General features: G+C 37.2%; 1 protein-coding gene and 1 long non-coding RNA gene across 3 annotated transcripts; both read right to left on the bottom strand.

The window, feature by feature from the left end:
• Window positions 1-543: 543 nt before the first annotated feature.
• LOC144629127 (neuromedin-U receptor 1-like) lies at window positions 544-6222 on the bottom strand. Of its 2 annotated transcripts, none has more exons than XM_078487323.1 (2): window positions 6143-6222; window positions 544-1660 (listed from the first exon to the last, which is right to left on the bottom strand). In XM_078487323.1, the coding sequence occupies exon 2, from the start codon at window positions 1557-1559 to the stop codon at window positions 633-635; it is 927 nt and encodes a 308-aa protein (XP_078343449.1). In that variant the 5' UTR covers window positions 1560-1660; window positions 6143-6222; the 3' UTR covers window positions 544-632. The 2 variants fall into 2 exon arrangements, with proteins under 2 accessions (XP_078343449.1, XP_078343450.1); XM_078487324.1 differs by lacking the exon at window positions 6143-6222 and adding an exon at window positions 4329-4827.
• A 6854-nt stretch (window positions 6223-13076) lies between these two features.
• LOC144629276 (uncharacterized) lies at window positions 13077-16907 on the bottom strand. Its single transcript, XR_013566345.1, has 2 exons — window positions 13634-16907; window positions 13077-13594 (listed from the first exon to the last, which is right to left on the bottom strand). It is a non-coding gene; the product is annotated as an uncharacterized LOC144629276 (long non-coding RNA).
• Between the last annotated feature and the right edge of the window lie 294 nt (window positions 16908-17201).

Genomic DNA, 17201 nt, shown 5'->3' with positions numbered 1-17201 from the left:
TTAACAGAAACACGCAAAATTACAAATTTGGGAAAACATGCCTGTCAAAATGCCGTTGCCATGGTGATGTCAAGTTCCTGACACATCATCCAACCCTACCAAATTGTTGCCAGATAAATTTTAGGAAAACTCAGAAAGTTTGGCAGCGTTTGGTTAAATCTTAAAAAAGTTATAAAAGTTCAAAGTCAGCGCGGGCCTCAAAAGCCCCCCCCCCGGTCTGAATAGGGTTAAGGACAAGTTACGACGCTTCCAAAGCTAAGTCAATAGTTGAAGAATTTTAAAATCCAGTAAGGGCAAAACGTAGCTACGATGATACCAAATGGACGATAACATACCACTGATGGTATTTGCATCCACAATGCACTGAAAGCTGTCTTTTTGTATCGTGTTATATTAAGTGGGATTCAAGCTGGGTGGGGGCAAAGTCCAGAAGTGCCAAAAGCCTTCGCAAGAATGTCGACATACCTGAAAAGTTTTAGGTGTTTTCGAACATGAGAACAACTGCAACTTCCTTCGAGATTAAAAATATATGTATTTTTTAAAAAAATGTTGACAGTGGGTTAAAAGATTATGTTCAGGACGTTTCAGCTACTGCTGTAGCCTTCTTCCGCAATATGTAAATTCGAGATATTTTAGCACAAGAAGCAACAACGCTGTCTTATCGTGTCCTTCAGTGCTTGTCGTATTTCTTTGATCTTCCAGAAGTAAATAAAGGGATTCACAGATGAATTAAGCATAAGGACAGTTACCGCTGCCTCCCAACCTAAGTCAATACCCGGTGTATTTAATCCAGTGATAGCAAATATTGCTACGATGACACCAAATGGAAGATAACATGCCACCAATGTTAACTGCACCCACAATGCACTGGACACCGTCTTTTTGTAACGTGCTAAATTCGCTGGAATTCTTCCTCCGTTCCGGCGTCCTTGGCCGACATGGTCTTGTATTTGAGCTTGATTATGTCGTAACCCGAGATAAATCTTGGTATAACAGAAAATAAAGGTTATTACGCACAACAATATTATTGTGCTGATGATGTAGTAACGGACAGAAGCGGCATAAATTTTTGTAATAGTAATGGCAATTGTAGAAAGCCACAAGATAACAACAAAGACCCACACTCGTCCCAGAGTTACTACATGTTTGAATCTTATCCCCAAAATCAGTGCAAGAAGTCTTTCTACACTTATTGCAGTCAGAGTGAACAAAGATACCACACAAAAATAGAAACCTGTGCTATTGGCAACCATTAAGTAAAAGTAACAACGTTTGGAGTGTTCTGAAGACATCAGATAGAGAACGCGAAGAGGCTGTGAAATGAGGCCCACACAGAGATCGGTGATCGCAAGAGAACCAAACAAAAGTTTTGATGGCGGAAGAAGGGACGACGGCTTTTGAAGAGCAGCAATGATGAGCGCATTCCCCAGAAATGCAGTGACTGCAAGAACACTGTTAGTTGCTGAAATGGCGATCTTTTGATTAACTCCGAAAAGTCTTCTATCGCAGAAAACATCTTGAATCGTCGTGTTATTTCCATCTTGGGTTAAGTTCGCCATTTTCGTCTCCTTATAGTTTATATGGCAATCGTTAAAATGCTCCTTTAGTTCAAATTTTTACGAGGACTTCTCCAGGACTTGACTTCTTTATGATGACTTTCCTGATAACGAGAAAGTATAAATTAGTGCGAAATTCAGAATATTGAGGGACGAGAAATGGTTAAGTATTAGTACCTTTTACAACACGCGAGTATGTAGTTGGACTAACTTGCCTAAAGCAAGCATACTGCGCCTTTCAAATTTAACAAATACCTGCTCAATTATCGTTTACAGTTTTGCTGGCGTCAAGCATGCATGCGAACCTCTTAAGGCCGATTTACACGGTACGATTTTGTCGCATGCGACATGCTTACGACAGGCTTACGGCATGACTTAGAAGTTGTAGATTTGATTTACACGACACAATTCGTGTTGTAAGCCTGTCGTAACCATGTCGCAAGCATGTCGCATGCGTCAAAATCGTGCCGTGTAAATCGGCCTTTAGAAAGCATGAAGTCACTTTAACTGATTTTAAAAGTCAGGTCCATCAGTCGTGATTGGTAGATTTTGATCCATTTTGTTCGTTTCTGTTTTTCAAGGTTTATCAAAACTATAACAAAATTCTCGATCGTGATTGGTTATCAGCAGCCCGATATTTGAGCACTAATGGGACAGTGTACGCTTCATGCTTGTAATTGGACAGTGTAATAGGACAGTAAAAGCGCCATGCATGTGTAATTGGACATTACACGTCGTTTGCGCACGCTGTTTTTGCGGATTTGTTGAGTAAACTGCTATGTTTATCAGTTTTCACAAAGACTTTTAACCATTTCTTTCTCAAATTTTGTCATAGTTTTGATTTATTGGTAACAGGATTTCGTGTTGTCCATTCGGTCTGTAATACTCGTGATTAAGCACAACGGACTCGCGCTTTTCGGTCGTCCAATTTGTTAATCACTCGTATGATTACAGACCGAATTGAACTCCACTCAGTCCTTTAACCATTATAAATTATATTGACGGCAGCAATACGTTCTTTTCTATTCCGAGTTTCTAGCAATTCAACTCCTGATTTTACAAGTTTTTCGCATTTACTTTAGCCGCTGATTCGAAAGCCTGACTTTGGGCTCATATACATCGACGATGATACACAAGAATGAGGCCTACATAGAGGAATATTTTGTGCAGTAGAAAAACCACTGGTCCAAAATATTGCACGATTATACAACTGGAGCAAAAAAGCTTTCAAACGATGGCTCTTGCAGCAAAATTGGAGCAACGACGGCTGGAATATCGCAGTTCGAAGAGACCCGATTTAGGGATTTGTTCGTGGGATGCTTCCTGGTGTCGACTGAATGTGATTTTGCAAATTTTATCGTTCATTTCCAGATTGCCAGTGATCGCTGCTTATAAACTGTGAGTTTTTGGATTAGCCGTAAATGCCCGCTCTACGCCTTATTATTTTGGACACAAAAATTGCACACGAAAACGTTAAAAAGTAAACATTTTTTTTTAACTCACTTTAAAAGTTAATGTTTCTTTCTATCTTGTTCTGATTGCAAAATTTTACATTTACTTGCTAGTCAAGAAATATTTAATTTCATATTTCACTTTCTATTCGTTTTCTTTGTTGTTTTTAATTTCGCTTGTGCGATCAATTTACCGCATAACATACTTTTCGCGGGCTCAGAAGTCCGACTTTTCTGGCGATGTTTACAAAACAACGAAGATGGATGTAACTTTTCAGTTTTAGAAATGAAAAGTAATTTTCAGCGGATTCTGGAAATAAAATCCATAATGTATAGCAAACTATAAGGATGGTAAATTTTAAACTCGGTGATAAATGTCATGTTGAACATTTCATCTTCATTAAAATCGTTTTTTATTATTATTATTATTATTTGCTCACACAAAGGTTACATGACACTACATTTACAAATGTTACAATTCAAAAAGAGAACAAAACTAAAACAGTAAACTTAAAAAAAACGGTAGCAAAGCGGATGTTACAAACGAAAAATAGTAGGTATTACACAATTACAAGACTTACAATACAAGAGAGGACAAAACTTACAGTAAACTAAGCAAAAAAAAAAACAGTAGCAAAACAGTAGCAAAACAGTAGCAAAACGGTAGCAAAGCGGATGTTACAAACGAAAAATAGTAGGTATTACACAATTACAAGACTTACAATACAAGAGAGGACAACACTTACAGTGAACTGAAAAAAACGTTAGTAACGCAGACGTTATAAAGTAAAAAGTAGGTATAACAGACTTAAAAAAAAACTTACAATACAGGAGAGAACTAAACTTACAGTAAACTAAGCAAAAAAAAAAAAAAACAGTAGCAAAGCAGACTTACTAGAGGAAAAAAATAGGAATTAAATATAATTCAATAAATTTTCATAGGTATATTTACATTGATAACTAAAATTGCCTTCGTTTTTTTTTTTTCGATCTGGATTAGATTCAAATCAGTTTTCCCCATATTTTCAAAAACAAGTGCAATTTTTTGGGGGCGATATGACTTTGTTTTAAAATATCGAGTTTGTCTTGGAGGCGGAGAAGAAAGCTTTCAAAACACAAGTTGCCGACACATGAAGTTTCAATTTTTGTTTCCATTCTGATGGAATAGCAGCGATGAGGCCATGATAGAGTGTGAACAGGATTTTATTGTTCACTTTGCGTTTGATTTCTTCTAGTGAAAGGAAGGTATTATCGTTATTTAAAAGATCTTTAATGCGTGTTATCTCAGCTTGAAATAAAGGTTTGTAAAAAATTGGCTGACCTCCAATCAGGATGCGACTGTTGTTCCATATAATTTCGCCTTGGATATAACGGTCATCTGCAAATTTAAAAGAATTATATTCCTGCCAATACTTAAGTAAAGTGTGGTAAAAAGGGGGGAGGTTATTTAGGGTGAGATACTTGGTGTCGTACTGGCATTTTGTCAGGAAAGACAAACCCCCGTAATGGGCAGTGGCGAATTCTGGAATTATTTTCCATGCGGGGTTATCGTGGTCGGTTAGTCTCTTAATCCAAGCTATTTTGAGTGCTTTGTCCATCAGTTCAAAATCTAACATTCTGAGGCCTCCTTGACTTATGTCTCCAATTATTGTCTTTCTTTTTATATTGGGCGGTTTTCCTTCCCATATAAAATTAAAGGAAATTTTGTTAATCTCTCACATAAAAATCCGGAATCTCGAGCACAGAGGTGTTATAAATTAGCTTTGACAAACCAAGAGTTTTTACTATTTTGATTCTTCCGTGGAGGCTAAGCTTCCTTCTTTTCCAACTCTTAAGGGTATTTTCTAGCTTGCTAATTTTGTCAGCAAAATTCAGGTTATTTGCAGCGTCAGAGTTATAGGAAAAGAAAATGCCGAGGGCTTGAATCGGTTCTTGCGGCCATTTAAAATCATATGGCGTATCGGTCCTGTGTCTCCAGGCTCCGAGCCACATTGCTTCTGTTTTGCTCGTGTTTATTTCTAAACCAGAGGCAAGTTTAAATTCGTGTAGAAGTTTCAGTAGATTGGTTACGGAGCGATTGTCGCTTACAAATACAGTTGTGTCATCTGCAAATTGAGTGACCTTTATTTCCTTTCTGCCAATAGTAATCCCTTTAATGTCTTTGTTGTTTTTCAAGGCTTTTGCCAAAAAATCAATACCGATCACGAAGAGAAGACCTGATAATGGGCATCCTTGCCTGACGCCTCGCTGTAGTTGGAAAAAGGGCGAAGCATGGCCATTGTTCAGGACACAACTGGACACGTTGTGGTAGATAACTTCTATCCATCTTTGGATATCCGGGCCGAAATTGAAGAGTTTGATTGCGGATGATAAGTAGTTTCATTCTTTCGTGTCAAAAGCTTTACGAAAGTCTAAAAAAATTGCGATTCCTGGCAAGTTTGCTTTTTTAGTAAAAAACATAATGTCTTGAATTAATCTGATATTTTCGCCGATATAGCGGCCTTTAACGTAACCGGTTTGGTCGGGATTAATGACTTTGGGTAGGACTTTTTCTTAAAATCCGTTTTACTATTCTAATTTAAAGACTGTTTACAGACCAATACGTAAGAATTATCACGTTGTTCTAATTATTAACAGGTAAACGAAATATGTTTACGCGGAAAGTTTTTATTTTTCTTTCCGCAAAGCTGACATTTAAAAAATTTTACTTGAAAAAGGTAATACAGTTAAATTTCTCACATGATGATTTTCCTTTAGGCGAACATTTTGGCAAATCACGAAACACTAAACTTTTTTACATTGTGTTTTTTGTTTCCCAAACTTAAGCTTTTATACATCCTTTGCGAGAATCGAATATTTCGCATCAAACAAGCCACTTCAAACGGTTTTTTTTTCTTTCAGCAACTTGCTTCTCTTGTTTTCTGGAAACTGATGACTCGTGTTAGAATGGCGAATTCCACTACTTTTGAATAACATCAGCAATGGGAATGAAAACTCCTCTTCTCTCTTTTGAATGTTTGCATGCCCTGTTCATGTCGTTTAAACAACCCTATAGGTCTTAATAGCTTTTATGTAATAGTTATTTCATTCAACATAGTTTTTATTCACGGTGTACATAGTTATATTCTCACTCACCTTTCTTGTTATTTCTCAGATTTTGTTTTAGTTGCCTTTTTAAGAGTTTTAAAAGACGTCTCTCTTTGTCGAGTCGAACAGTATATATGGGAGTTTTTAATCATCTTTCAAAAAACTCATTGATAATTCGTTAAGAAAATACAAAGGAAATGGATGTTTAATGAGTGTTTTTATATCTGATAAAGACACGGCTAATTTTATGTCCAATTTTCTTGGCTAAAATAAAAAAAAATAACCCAAATTCAAATAATAGTGCAAGAATGAAAAGATCTACATCAGAGGTTTTTGAAACCGTTCAATAAACTCGCAGTTCGTGCTTTATCAAGACTAAAGACTAAAAACTCGGTTGCTCCTCGTGTTTTAAACCTGATAAAGCACTCCTGCGCTTTTATAAAACATTACCTAAAGACGTGCGAAACGTTAGGTAAAATAAAATCACTGATAAATTACAGTTTAAGTGCGTAGAAATGAATTAAATAACAACCCACCAATATTCCATTCACTGCGTTTTTCTTTTATACGTAGTCAGCTTTTCCAGAGTCCTCTAGATCTATTGGTCAGCAAAATCCCAAATTGTTAGCTACCGAAAGGAATTCAACCCATAGACGTTAACCCAGAATCGACACGGCAATCAAAATATTCAAAAACTGTGAAACCGGTACGTGATCTTTTTGGCGATGCCAATTAAATTACTATTTGGACGAATGACATTATTGAATTCTGATTACTCAGTACGTCGAATGATAGACACCTTGAATCTTATTATATCTAATATTGCTTAAGAATTAATCTCTGGAAACAGCAGTGAAAAACAAAACATTTTCCGGCATTAGCGGTAAGTCAACAAATAATAGTCATTTTAACGAAAGCCATAAAGTTTAAATCGACATCAAAACTGAAGATACATGATTCTTTCAGTAAAATTAAAATTTAGAATTATTAACAAAGGATTACGAGTTTATTTGACGTATATTTACTCAGGATTGCGAAAGACTTACACTTTTAATCTAATTGAAAATTTTAATTCGTGGTCGATAATTGGATCATGACACAAACTTACGTATTAAATCATAATTATTCATTCACTTGGAGCGTTTTCAGCAAATAGCGTTGGCAGGAATATACACGCGATGTTTTTAGCGAAACGGAAGGAACATTTTCCGAGCATTTCTAAAACAATAAAACTGGAACCAGTTTTTCAGTTTTAGAAAAAAAAAGAAATAATTTTAAGCGGATGTGAGAAATAAAAGCAGCTGTTAAGAAAAAAGAGACACGGTTCATGGAATTATATTTAATGGAAAATTTTACATATGACGTTGCCGATTATTGACATAGAAACGAAATATATTTACGCGGAAAAGTTTTTCTCAATACCGTGCCCTTCCACAAAACTATTGACCCAAGAAATTTTACTCGAGCTTTGTAAGACATTTGAATTTCTCACAGGATGATCTTCTTTGCTGGACATTTTGGCAAGTCAGGAACACCGAACTTCATTTTCTTATAATGCGTTTTTTTTTTACGAACGTGTGCGAATTTGAAATTACGTATCAAGTAAGCCACTTGACACACTTTATTGCGATCAAGTTGCTTTTTTACTTACTGAAAGCTGGTGGCTTTTGTGAAATAGGCGAATTTTGTTTCGTTTTAACAACAACTGCAAAACTAAGGTTTTGAATGCTAGCTAGCGCTTAGTCCAGCTCGTATTAACAACCCAAAAGGTCGTTGGAGTTGTTAATTAGTCAGATACCAAAAGTATTATTCTCACTCACCTTTCTGGTTAATCAGTTCTCAGAGTTTGTTTTGGTTTTCGTTTTAACACCTTGAAAAGACGGCTTGCTGTGTTGAGTCAAACACCCGTAATACACCAACAAAGGCTTCAATCTTCTCTTTATTTGTACGAGACGTTCGGCTGTAATCAATATATAAAGAAAGTTTATACCCCCTCTAAATGCACATTGTAATTGATCAGCTGCGTGGAGAGCTGATAGGTCTCACGCTGTCAGAGCACAAAAGAGGAAAATGAGTTACGCGCACGCCATCTCGTATTTCACACTTGCAATTTAGTTTATTGAGAATTTCCTTTCATTTCTTCTCTCCTCGCCATAAAACAGCAAATAACGTGGAAAAGAATACAATCTGTATTTAATTACCTGTTAGAGCGATTTTCTCTTGAGTGTTGAAAGTAACTTGCATTTGCTTCGGCTTTGCATTACTTTGTTTAGTGATTGGTTCAAAAAACTTACGCAACTTTGTCATCCAATCAGAATTAAAACCCAAACCAATCGTGACTCGCACGCGTTTTCTCGCACTTCTTGTCGTCTTCTAGTATTTGCTTTAAGTTTTATCACTTGATTGTTTGCGTCCTTTCAGAGTGCCAATAAAGAAAATCGCTCTATTAGATGAGGTTTTTTGGTGGATGCCACTCCCCCGTAAGGTTTTTCCAAAATTTTGAAAAAGGTGTCATTGTTGAAAAATTTATCTTCGATATAGAAGATAGGTCATGACCAAACATGACCAAGAGCATTAAAGCACGAGAAATCAAGGGAATAAAATGAAAGAAGCTGGGCAAGAATTATGATTTCATCTCTGAAACTAAGACCAAGTATTGGTGATCAATTTAAAGCTATTGGTAAGCTAGGTTCTAATAATCTTCTAGCATCAAATTACTTAATCACCTGTTAGCCGAGTAGTAATGTGCGCTGTGAATGTTTAACCTCAAAAATTCCCGCGCAGTGTCTAGGCGCGAGTCGTTAGATTTTTAAGATGGTGAATATTAAAATAATTACCACGATTCTGCTTTTGTGATATCATACTTATCAATGCAAGCTGGATTTCAAAAAGTCATATCAGCCTTCGATTCCGGTTGATAACGCTTAAATAGACCATGAATATTCTGAATATAGCAAAAACCTTATCCAATAATCGTTAAATAACTGATCGTACTCTTTTGCTATTGTCGTGTGTGGCGAGGGGGAGAAGGAATAAAGGGAATTCTGAAAAATAGGATCAATTTAGCGTGTAAACAGAAAAATATGATGTCAGTCTTTTTTGTCGTCTTACGCTGTTCCTGGAACTTTCTCACGATCTGGAATCGTGATACTTCTCAGCCACTCATGCAGCTACTTAATTACGCAATTGTTTAAAATTAAAATAATTTACATTAAGGAGGGAGACCCTTAACTACAAAATGGTTGGATGGCTTCTAACCGTCATATCTTGGACTTTCTTAGTATCCTGGGTTTAGTTTTTGGCCATGTTTGTTCTATTGGAGATTTCCTTCATTTTCAGTAGTCATGACCATATTTGGCAATACACACAGCTTACTTTTTTCTCTGTTAAAATGAACACCCCGGGTAGAGGGCATTTAGAAGCAAAGTTGTAGAAATTTGCGTTACTTTAAAAAAAAAAAAAAAAACTACGACGTCATAAAGTTTTTGTCACGTCATAACTTTATAAATAATAAAAATTTCAGCAAATCAAGACGTTTTGAATTATATTAAATACAGGTGTTCGTTTTGTTCGACACGTATGCGCATTTAAAGAAGATTCAAACCGTTTTTGCTGTATCACCAGTATTTGGTTCGAAATAGCAAGTCGTTTTTTAACTGATATTAAAACTAAAGTGAAATGGCAACTTGGATAAAGTGAAGTAAATGAAGAAGTGTTCTCAAGTTGAAATCTCGGAAAAAAGATTCTCCGAGTACCCCCAACGGGAGTCGAACCCATGACCTTCCAAGATTACCGGTTGGACGCTCTAACCACTGAGCTATGGGAGACTCGTGGTGAGCGAGGTCATATTCTAGGTTCTTATGAGTGACACATGTCCTGCTAACTGCAAGGCTCAATATGTCGAAATGAATGTGGATAAATGTAAAGTGAAATGGCAACTTGGATAAAGTGAAGTAAATGAAGAAGTGTTCTCAAGTTGAAATCTCGGAAAAAAGATTCTCCGAGTACCCCCAACGGGAGTCGAACCCATGACCTTCCAAGATTACCGGTTGGACGCTCTAACCACTGAGCTATGGGAAACTCGTGGTGAGCGAGGTCTGAAAAATCGAAAAGAAACTCTGAGAACTTAACAAAAAGGTGAGTGAGAATATTAACTTTCTAAGCCGTGAAAATAATTACTAAATTAATTAACTGCTATCAAAACCTTTTTAGGTTGTTATTGCAGAGTGTGTACTTTAACATTCAAAAGAAGCCGGGAAGAGGTTTGAATAGGGAATCTCATCTCTCGTCCTGTAATTAAAAAGAGTCAAAAATTTTCCCAGTAAGCAAAGGTCATTAGCTTCCAGAAAGCAGGAAATGGGAGTCGCTCGTAAGATCAACTGTACCAAGTGGTTTGCTACTCACAAAACTTTTTCTTACAAAATGTCCGATTCTGGTAAACGATTTACAGATAGTCTCATGCTCGGCTAACAAAATAACACTAATGGATGTGCAAGACCCAATTCTCACCCCTATCAAATATGATCATGACTAACGGATCTTATTGAACACGATAGCAAGAACACGAAGATCGGTGTTTTCAGGTTGGCGAAAATGTTTGACTTAAGCAAAGTCGTCATGCTTGAAATCCAAGTGTCTAGCAATAGTCGAGTAAATTTTTTTGAATCAGTCGATCCGCGCAAATATATTTCGTATCTCTGTCATCTATAATATCTAAAATATTCTATTACAATAGCTCCATTAACCGCGTCTTTTATTTTTTGATAGTTGCTTTTATTTCAAAGAATTCGCCCAAAACTGATTGATTAACCGAAAACTGAAAAAATGTTTGAAATTTTGTTGCTAGCAAATTATGGCAATTTTTTTTAAAATTCTATCTGGATTTAAAAAAGCGAATTTATATTTGGCTAGCGTTGTTTCGAGAAAACGTTCTAAATGACATTATTACTTAGGATTTAATGTGTATGCTTTGTCGCATGGACCACAAATTAAAATGTTCAATTAGATTGTATATCGTACATAATCCTGAGTAAATATACGCTAAATAAACTCGTTCTGCTGTGTAAATAATACGAAACTTTAATTTTGCCAAAAGAACCCTGTGCCTACAGTTAATTAATGCCCAATTCAACTTTATTGCTTTTTGATATAGTTATCTATACTGCTGATGGAAATCTCTTTGTTTTCCGGTCAGCACTGTTTCAAGAAATCACACTGCAAATGAGACTTTAACTTTTAGGCAGCATTGATGATAATTAATATATCATGCTTTTTGTATGGAACGAAAATTCAAATATGTAATCAGTGTCAAAGTTTCTGGGTAAATATGTTATTAATGATCTCATTCGTCCAAATAATATTTTAATTTTGTGTCGAAAAAGATCACGTATTTGTTTTATTTCTTTTTTTGGATGTCTCGATAACTGAAAGCTTGTTTAATGTATATAGGTAAGTTCTTGCCTGTAACCAGCCTTTTTTTCATTTTAAGCCTGGTTTTCACTAGCGACGCAAGCACAATCGCAAGCATAACAACTCTTATTTCATCGTGAAAACAGCCTTGACGAAAGCAAAAGCACAAGTGCGAGGATCTTTTTTTCCTTTTCTGGTGCTTTCCTTGTGCTTGCGTCGAGGCCGTTTTCATGGTGAAATACGAGTTGTTACGCTGCGCTTGTGCTTGCGTCGCTAGTGAAATCAGGCTTTACCGAACAATATAGATCTGGAAGATTTTGAAGTCGGAAATTAAAGGATATTAGAAACGCTGACTAGTAAAAAACCAAGCAACACACAGAATGGAAAATCAGTAGGTTGTTGTGTTTATATTTACCTTGTAACTTTGTTGGTGATTTCATTCTATTATTAATTATAGGTGACTGCAAGCTCAGGTAAAAGTTGAGACCTTATCTAACGCTGACTGGACCAATAGACTTCTCCCGATCGATCTTAAGCTTTAAAAGGTTGGAAGACTTTTGTTCGCTAACTGATCCCCGGCGGAAATCCACATCATTTACTAAATCAGGACGAAAATGGCCGAGTCCATTGACGATGGAAACCACACGTCTACTCAAGAGTTCTTTTGCTCGGGGCTAAACAGAATAGATCTAAACATTTTTATTTCAACATTAAATATTCTCATATCCATCACTGCATTTATGCATCCTTGCTCCTTCTTAATTAAAGACTACTTATTCGAATTGCCATGTGTGTGTTGCTTTGGCAGAGCTCTGTTTGCTGGGACAAAACAAAACTTCCCATTTTGGGATCTTTTTGGCCACAGGTGTGGCCGTTTATTTACATAACAGTGACAGAAAGATCACATTACAAAAACATAAAAAGCATCAACCCAGCAAAGGTGAGGGGAAAACCGCCATACCATTGTAAAGGGTAAACGAAAACAGGGAGTGGTGGGAGGGGAAAATTGTCGTCGCTTGTTTAAGACATGTAACGAAAGAGAATTCACCACGCTTGCGTCGATTCTATATAAGGACACATGAAGAATATCCCGTATGGCCGGAAGTAATCCCTAGACCGGAAGTTGGTAGATGCATACGTCGCAAGCTGCATAAAATTATTTATTTCTACAAATAAATAGCATTTATGCATCCTTGCTCCTTCTTAATTAAAGACTACTTATTCGAATTACCATGTGTGTGTTGCTTTGGCAGAGCTCTGTTTGCTGGGACAAAACAAAACTTCCCATTTTGGGATCTTTTTGGCCACAGGTGTGGCCGTTTATTTACATAACAGTGACAGAAAGATCACATTACAAAAACATAAAAAGCATCAACCCAGCAAAGGTGAGGGGAAAACCGCCACAGCCCGCACGAGGAATGAGTGCAAGGGCACCCCCACCCGAAGCCAAAGCAACACAAACAAGGAAAACAGAGTAGGAGAAATGATTAAATAAATGGCTAACTAAATAAAATAAGAACTGCCTTGGGTGCTTTACGATCAAAATCAATTCACCTCATAGGACTGAATAGAGTTATGTATGTTGCACCGCACCTGCAAGTGCAGCATACAGAACATCATTCAAGTAAAAACGACTGTTGCCTTGTGGCTGGCACAATTGAAAACTGTCCGAATCTCAGTACATTGACAGAGCAGAAAGTGCTACCTTATAATCAACACTTGTGCATATCTACCTTTGTAGCATGTTAAACTAGCGCGCCTGCTGCCCGTCAGGAAAACCCCCTTCTGTGAGGGGGAAACCTGAACCCTCCCGAATGCAGAGCCAGGCACATAAACAACCTTGAGGGAGAAAGGTCAACAAAAATACATGAACATGCCATGAACATTAAAGAGGTGCCCTGAAGACAATCACAAGGCCATCTGAGGGCTTTATTGAGGCCAAGATAGGATTATACTTTAAGTAAAACCAACACATGTTCCCGGATCTGACACCGCCATGGCAACAAGGAAAACTCTTAATAAACCATAAAAAAATTTACATTTTTGCTATTCTTTGAATCAGTGCAAATAGCATATTCCTCAGGCCTTGCACTGACATCTGGGTTAGAAATTGATGTCAGATATACAAACCTCAGGGCGTGGCCAAAATGTCTCACCTGAGGAAATGGCAGAAATTAGCCAAACAGATTATAATAGCAATGGAAAGTAAAAACTGTAGAAAAACAAGTGAAAGGAAACCAAAATTCACATGGAATTGAATTATGAATTTGCCCCAAGTAAGCCAAAACAGCAACGATTTTAAAATAATACAACTGCTGTGATATTGATGTTCAGATAGGTCACCATGGCAATACCAAAATCGTTAACACCTGTCCAACAAATCGGATAATCTATTAATTATGAATGAGCAACGACTGCAAGTTCTAGCATTGTAGAAAGTGTGCAAACTTCCCCTCTGTTGTACTTGCAGGGGTTATTGCCCTTATGGTGTTAGATATGTATACCTCTCGCATGCATATAAATTACAAAATAAGTATAGGTCCAGGAAACTCCGGGGAGACATCTTATTTCTTGTTTCTCATAATCTTTTAAACCCTTACATTTTTAGATCGAGGTAACATACTAAAAAGTGGTTCCTAAAACTTGGCTCTTACACAAGTGTTAGGTTCGACAGGTAAACATTACAAAGAATTATTATATAGAGAAGCGAAAGTGGCCAATTGAGTCTAAATTTGGAGCATACTTAAATACGAGCAAGGCTTACCCACTATTAACTGCAGCACACCTGGCCCCTGCACAAGCGTGCTGTCCTACTTGCGTACTAAGTTTACTGATCAATAAAATGTCCAAGAACAAAGGTTGTCCACTGATTGTTCCTAAAACTTGGCTCGTGCACAAGTGTTAGGTTCCTCAAGTAAACATTACAACAAAATATTATATAGAGAAGTGAAAGTGGCCAATTGAGTCTAAATTTGGAGCATTCTCATACGTGCATGTCTCGCACACCATTAACTGCAGCACACCTGGCCCCTGCACAAGTGTGCTTTCTTACTTGTATACTATGTTTACTGATCAATAAAATGTCCAAGAGCAAAGATTGTCTACTGATTGTTCATCGCCTACATGTGTTCATGAGTTGTACTTCAGAGGTGTTCAAAATGTCTAGGCCTCTGCTGAGTTTCCTGCTTGGAAGGTGTGTCCCCAGTGGGCTGCTCTGGATGCCTGGAAGATAAATCTGAATGATTGGAGGCATAAATGATCTGCAATTGTGGTGCTCTGCAATGGGTATGAAGGCGAATCATCATAAGCTAGACAGGCTATGGAAGAACCACCCCTGTACAGGTGACTTCCTGTAGATGGTAGCTTGGATGAGGCAAAGTTACTGGCCAGCAGGTGCACCTGTTGAATATAAATAGCATGACAGAATGTTGAAAACCCTTTGAGAAATACTGCCTGATACTATTGATAGCGACTTCTAGGTCCACTGTTACAATTTTGAAAATGTGTTGAAAAAATAAAAAATAAAATAAATAAATAAATAATAAATAAATAACCACTAAAATTAAGCCTGTAGATGCAGTTTAAAGCTTCAAGGTCAGTACATCAGTTCTTGCATTGGAAGTGCAATGTACTTATAAAGGAGCCTAAATCTGTAGCCTAGATCCTTAGAATTGCAGACAAGAGAACTTGTGTGCAGGATAAGAGCGAAAAATTGACTAATAATAATATAAACAGCAGGACAAAGCCAAACAGCTAATACAGCTAAAAACCACGAGGTAATTGACCTAATGGCGGAAGATATAGCATATCTGAATATAAATTTATAAGAACAACGACAGCAGTAGCAAACAAATAATGTGAAATAATCAATGCAAGCCGAATTGCGGTAAAATATATTGCTGCAAGGTAGCATTGACATTATAATGGTACTTGTGTTAATTGAGAAGAGTCAAAAATGAATAATTGTAAATAATTGTTATCAGGCAGTAAAAGCGGAATGGTCACCCCCGCCAAGAGGTGGAGGAAGAGGAATCCACAGGACATTTACTTAGCAAGCATGACAAGCATGAAAATACAGGAATTGCACAAAATTCAGTAAAAAACGGCAACATGTTTGGCAAAACCAAAGATGGAGATGCCGCGAGGAACATGCTATAAATGCCGCAGATAATAACAAAGCAGTCCTTTAAAAAGCAGGCACTATTACAAGTGCCAACGTAAATGCCTGGTAGATACGACATGTTTGAAGCAGTCTGGTGTTCAGTTCTTCCTAAAAGTTTACGGTAAAGGCCCATGCTTTACGCTGCTCAATTTTAGGTTGGAGAGATGTTTAAGATAATAACTAGTATATGGTATACTGAACTGCTGTGAAATGGCCCCGGAGGCGTGTTCGATAAATCCACAGGACATTTACTGACTATAAATATACAGGAACCGCAAAAATTAATAAAATCGGCAACATATTTGTCAAACCCAAAATATTGAGATGACGCCAGGAATATGCATTACTGCCGTAGAGAAAACAAAGCGGTCCTTAATAAAACAAGCGCTCAACAAAAGCGCAAACGCAAATGCCTGGTAGATTCGACATGTTGGAAGCTGTCGGTTTACTGTATAGCTAAAGAAAGATTATGAATGAAAAAATATTTTGCACGACGATCATTGAACTAAAGAGTTCGAAATAGCGGCCCAGGAGGCGTGTTCGATAAATCTAAAGGACATTTGTTGAATAAAAATGCACAGGTACCGCAAAAATTAATAAAATCGGCAACATATTTGTCAAATCCAAAATATTGAGATGACGCCAGGAATATGCTTTACTGCCGGAGATAAAACAAAGCGGTCCTTAATAAAACAAGCGCTCAACAAAAGCACAAACGCAAATGCCTGGTAGATTCGACATGTTGGAAGCTGTCGGTTTACTGTATAGCTAAAGAAAGATTATGAATGAAAAAATATTTTGCACGACGATCATTGAACTAAAGAGTTCGAAATAGCGGCCGAGGAGGTGTGGTCGATAAATCTACAGGACATTTGTTGAATAAAAATGTACAGGTACCGCAAAAATTAATAAAATCGGCAACATATTTGTCAAACCCAAAATATTGAGATGACGCCAGGAATATGCTTTACTGCCAGAGATAAAACAAAGCGGTCCGTAATAAAACAAGCGCTCAATAAAGCGCAAACTCAAATGCCTGGTAGATTCGACATGTTGGAAGCTGTCAGTTTGCGGTATAGCTAAAGAAAGATTATGAATAAAAATTATTTTGCACGGCGACTCTTGAACTAAAGAGTTCTCTTGAACTGAAGAGTTAGAAATAGCCGATAGTAAATTACTTAAAGGCAAGTTCAAGGGAAATGGGATTAGTTCGAAATTACGGGAAATTCGAAATAACTGAGTTCGAATAGCCCTTTTTACAGTTACCGGCGCCATATTGGAATAGTAACCGCGCAGACATGAAAGCGAGGCTAGAGTTGACCCGCGCCTGAGCGAGAAGAGAGATTACAGTGAGGATTCGGCAATTTGCTCGTCTTTTTTCGCGTTTTTCGAAAAATAATCGAAAGTTTCAATTCTAATATTACTCCTTCGTCATCTCCTAAGATGTGAGGAAAATATTGGACCGCTTTTGGCTGTAAAAAAGGCGAGCGAGCTTCTCACGGGTCTTTACTTGTTTTGGTTTCCCAAGGAGATCCA

The sequence above is a fragment of the Oculina patagonica genome, chromosome 10 (assembly GCF_052425735.1).
Source record: "Oculina patagonica isolate OP01 chromosome 10, crgOcupat, whole genome shotgun sequence".
Lineage (NCBI taxonomy): Eukaryota > Metazoa > Cnidaria > Anthozoa > Scleractinia > Oculinidae > Oculina > Oculina patagonica.
The sequence above is the reverse complement of the archived record's forward strand: the minus strand, read 5'-3'. Positions and strand labels throughout refer to the sequence as shown.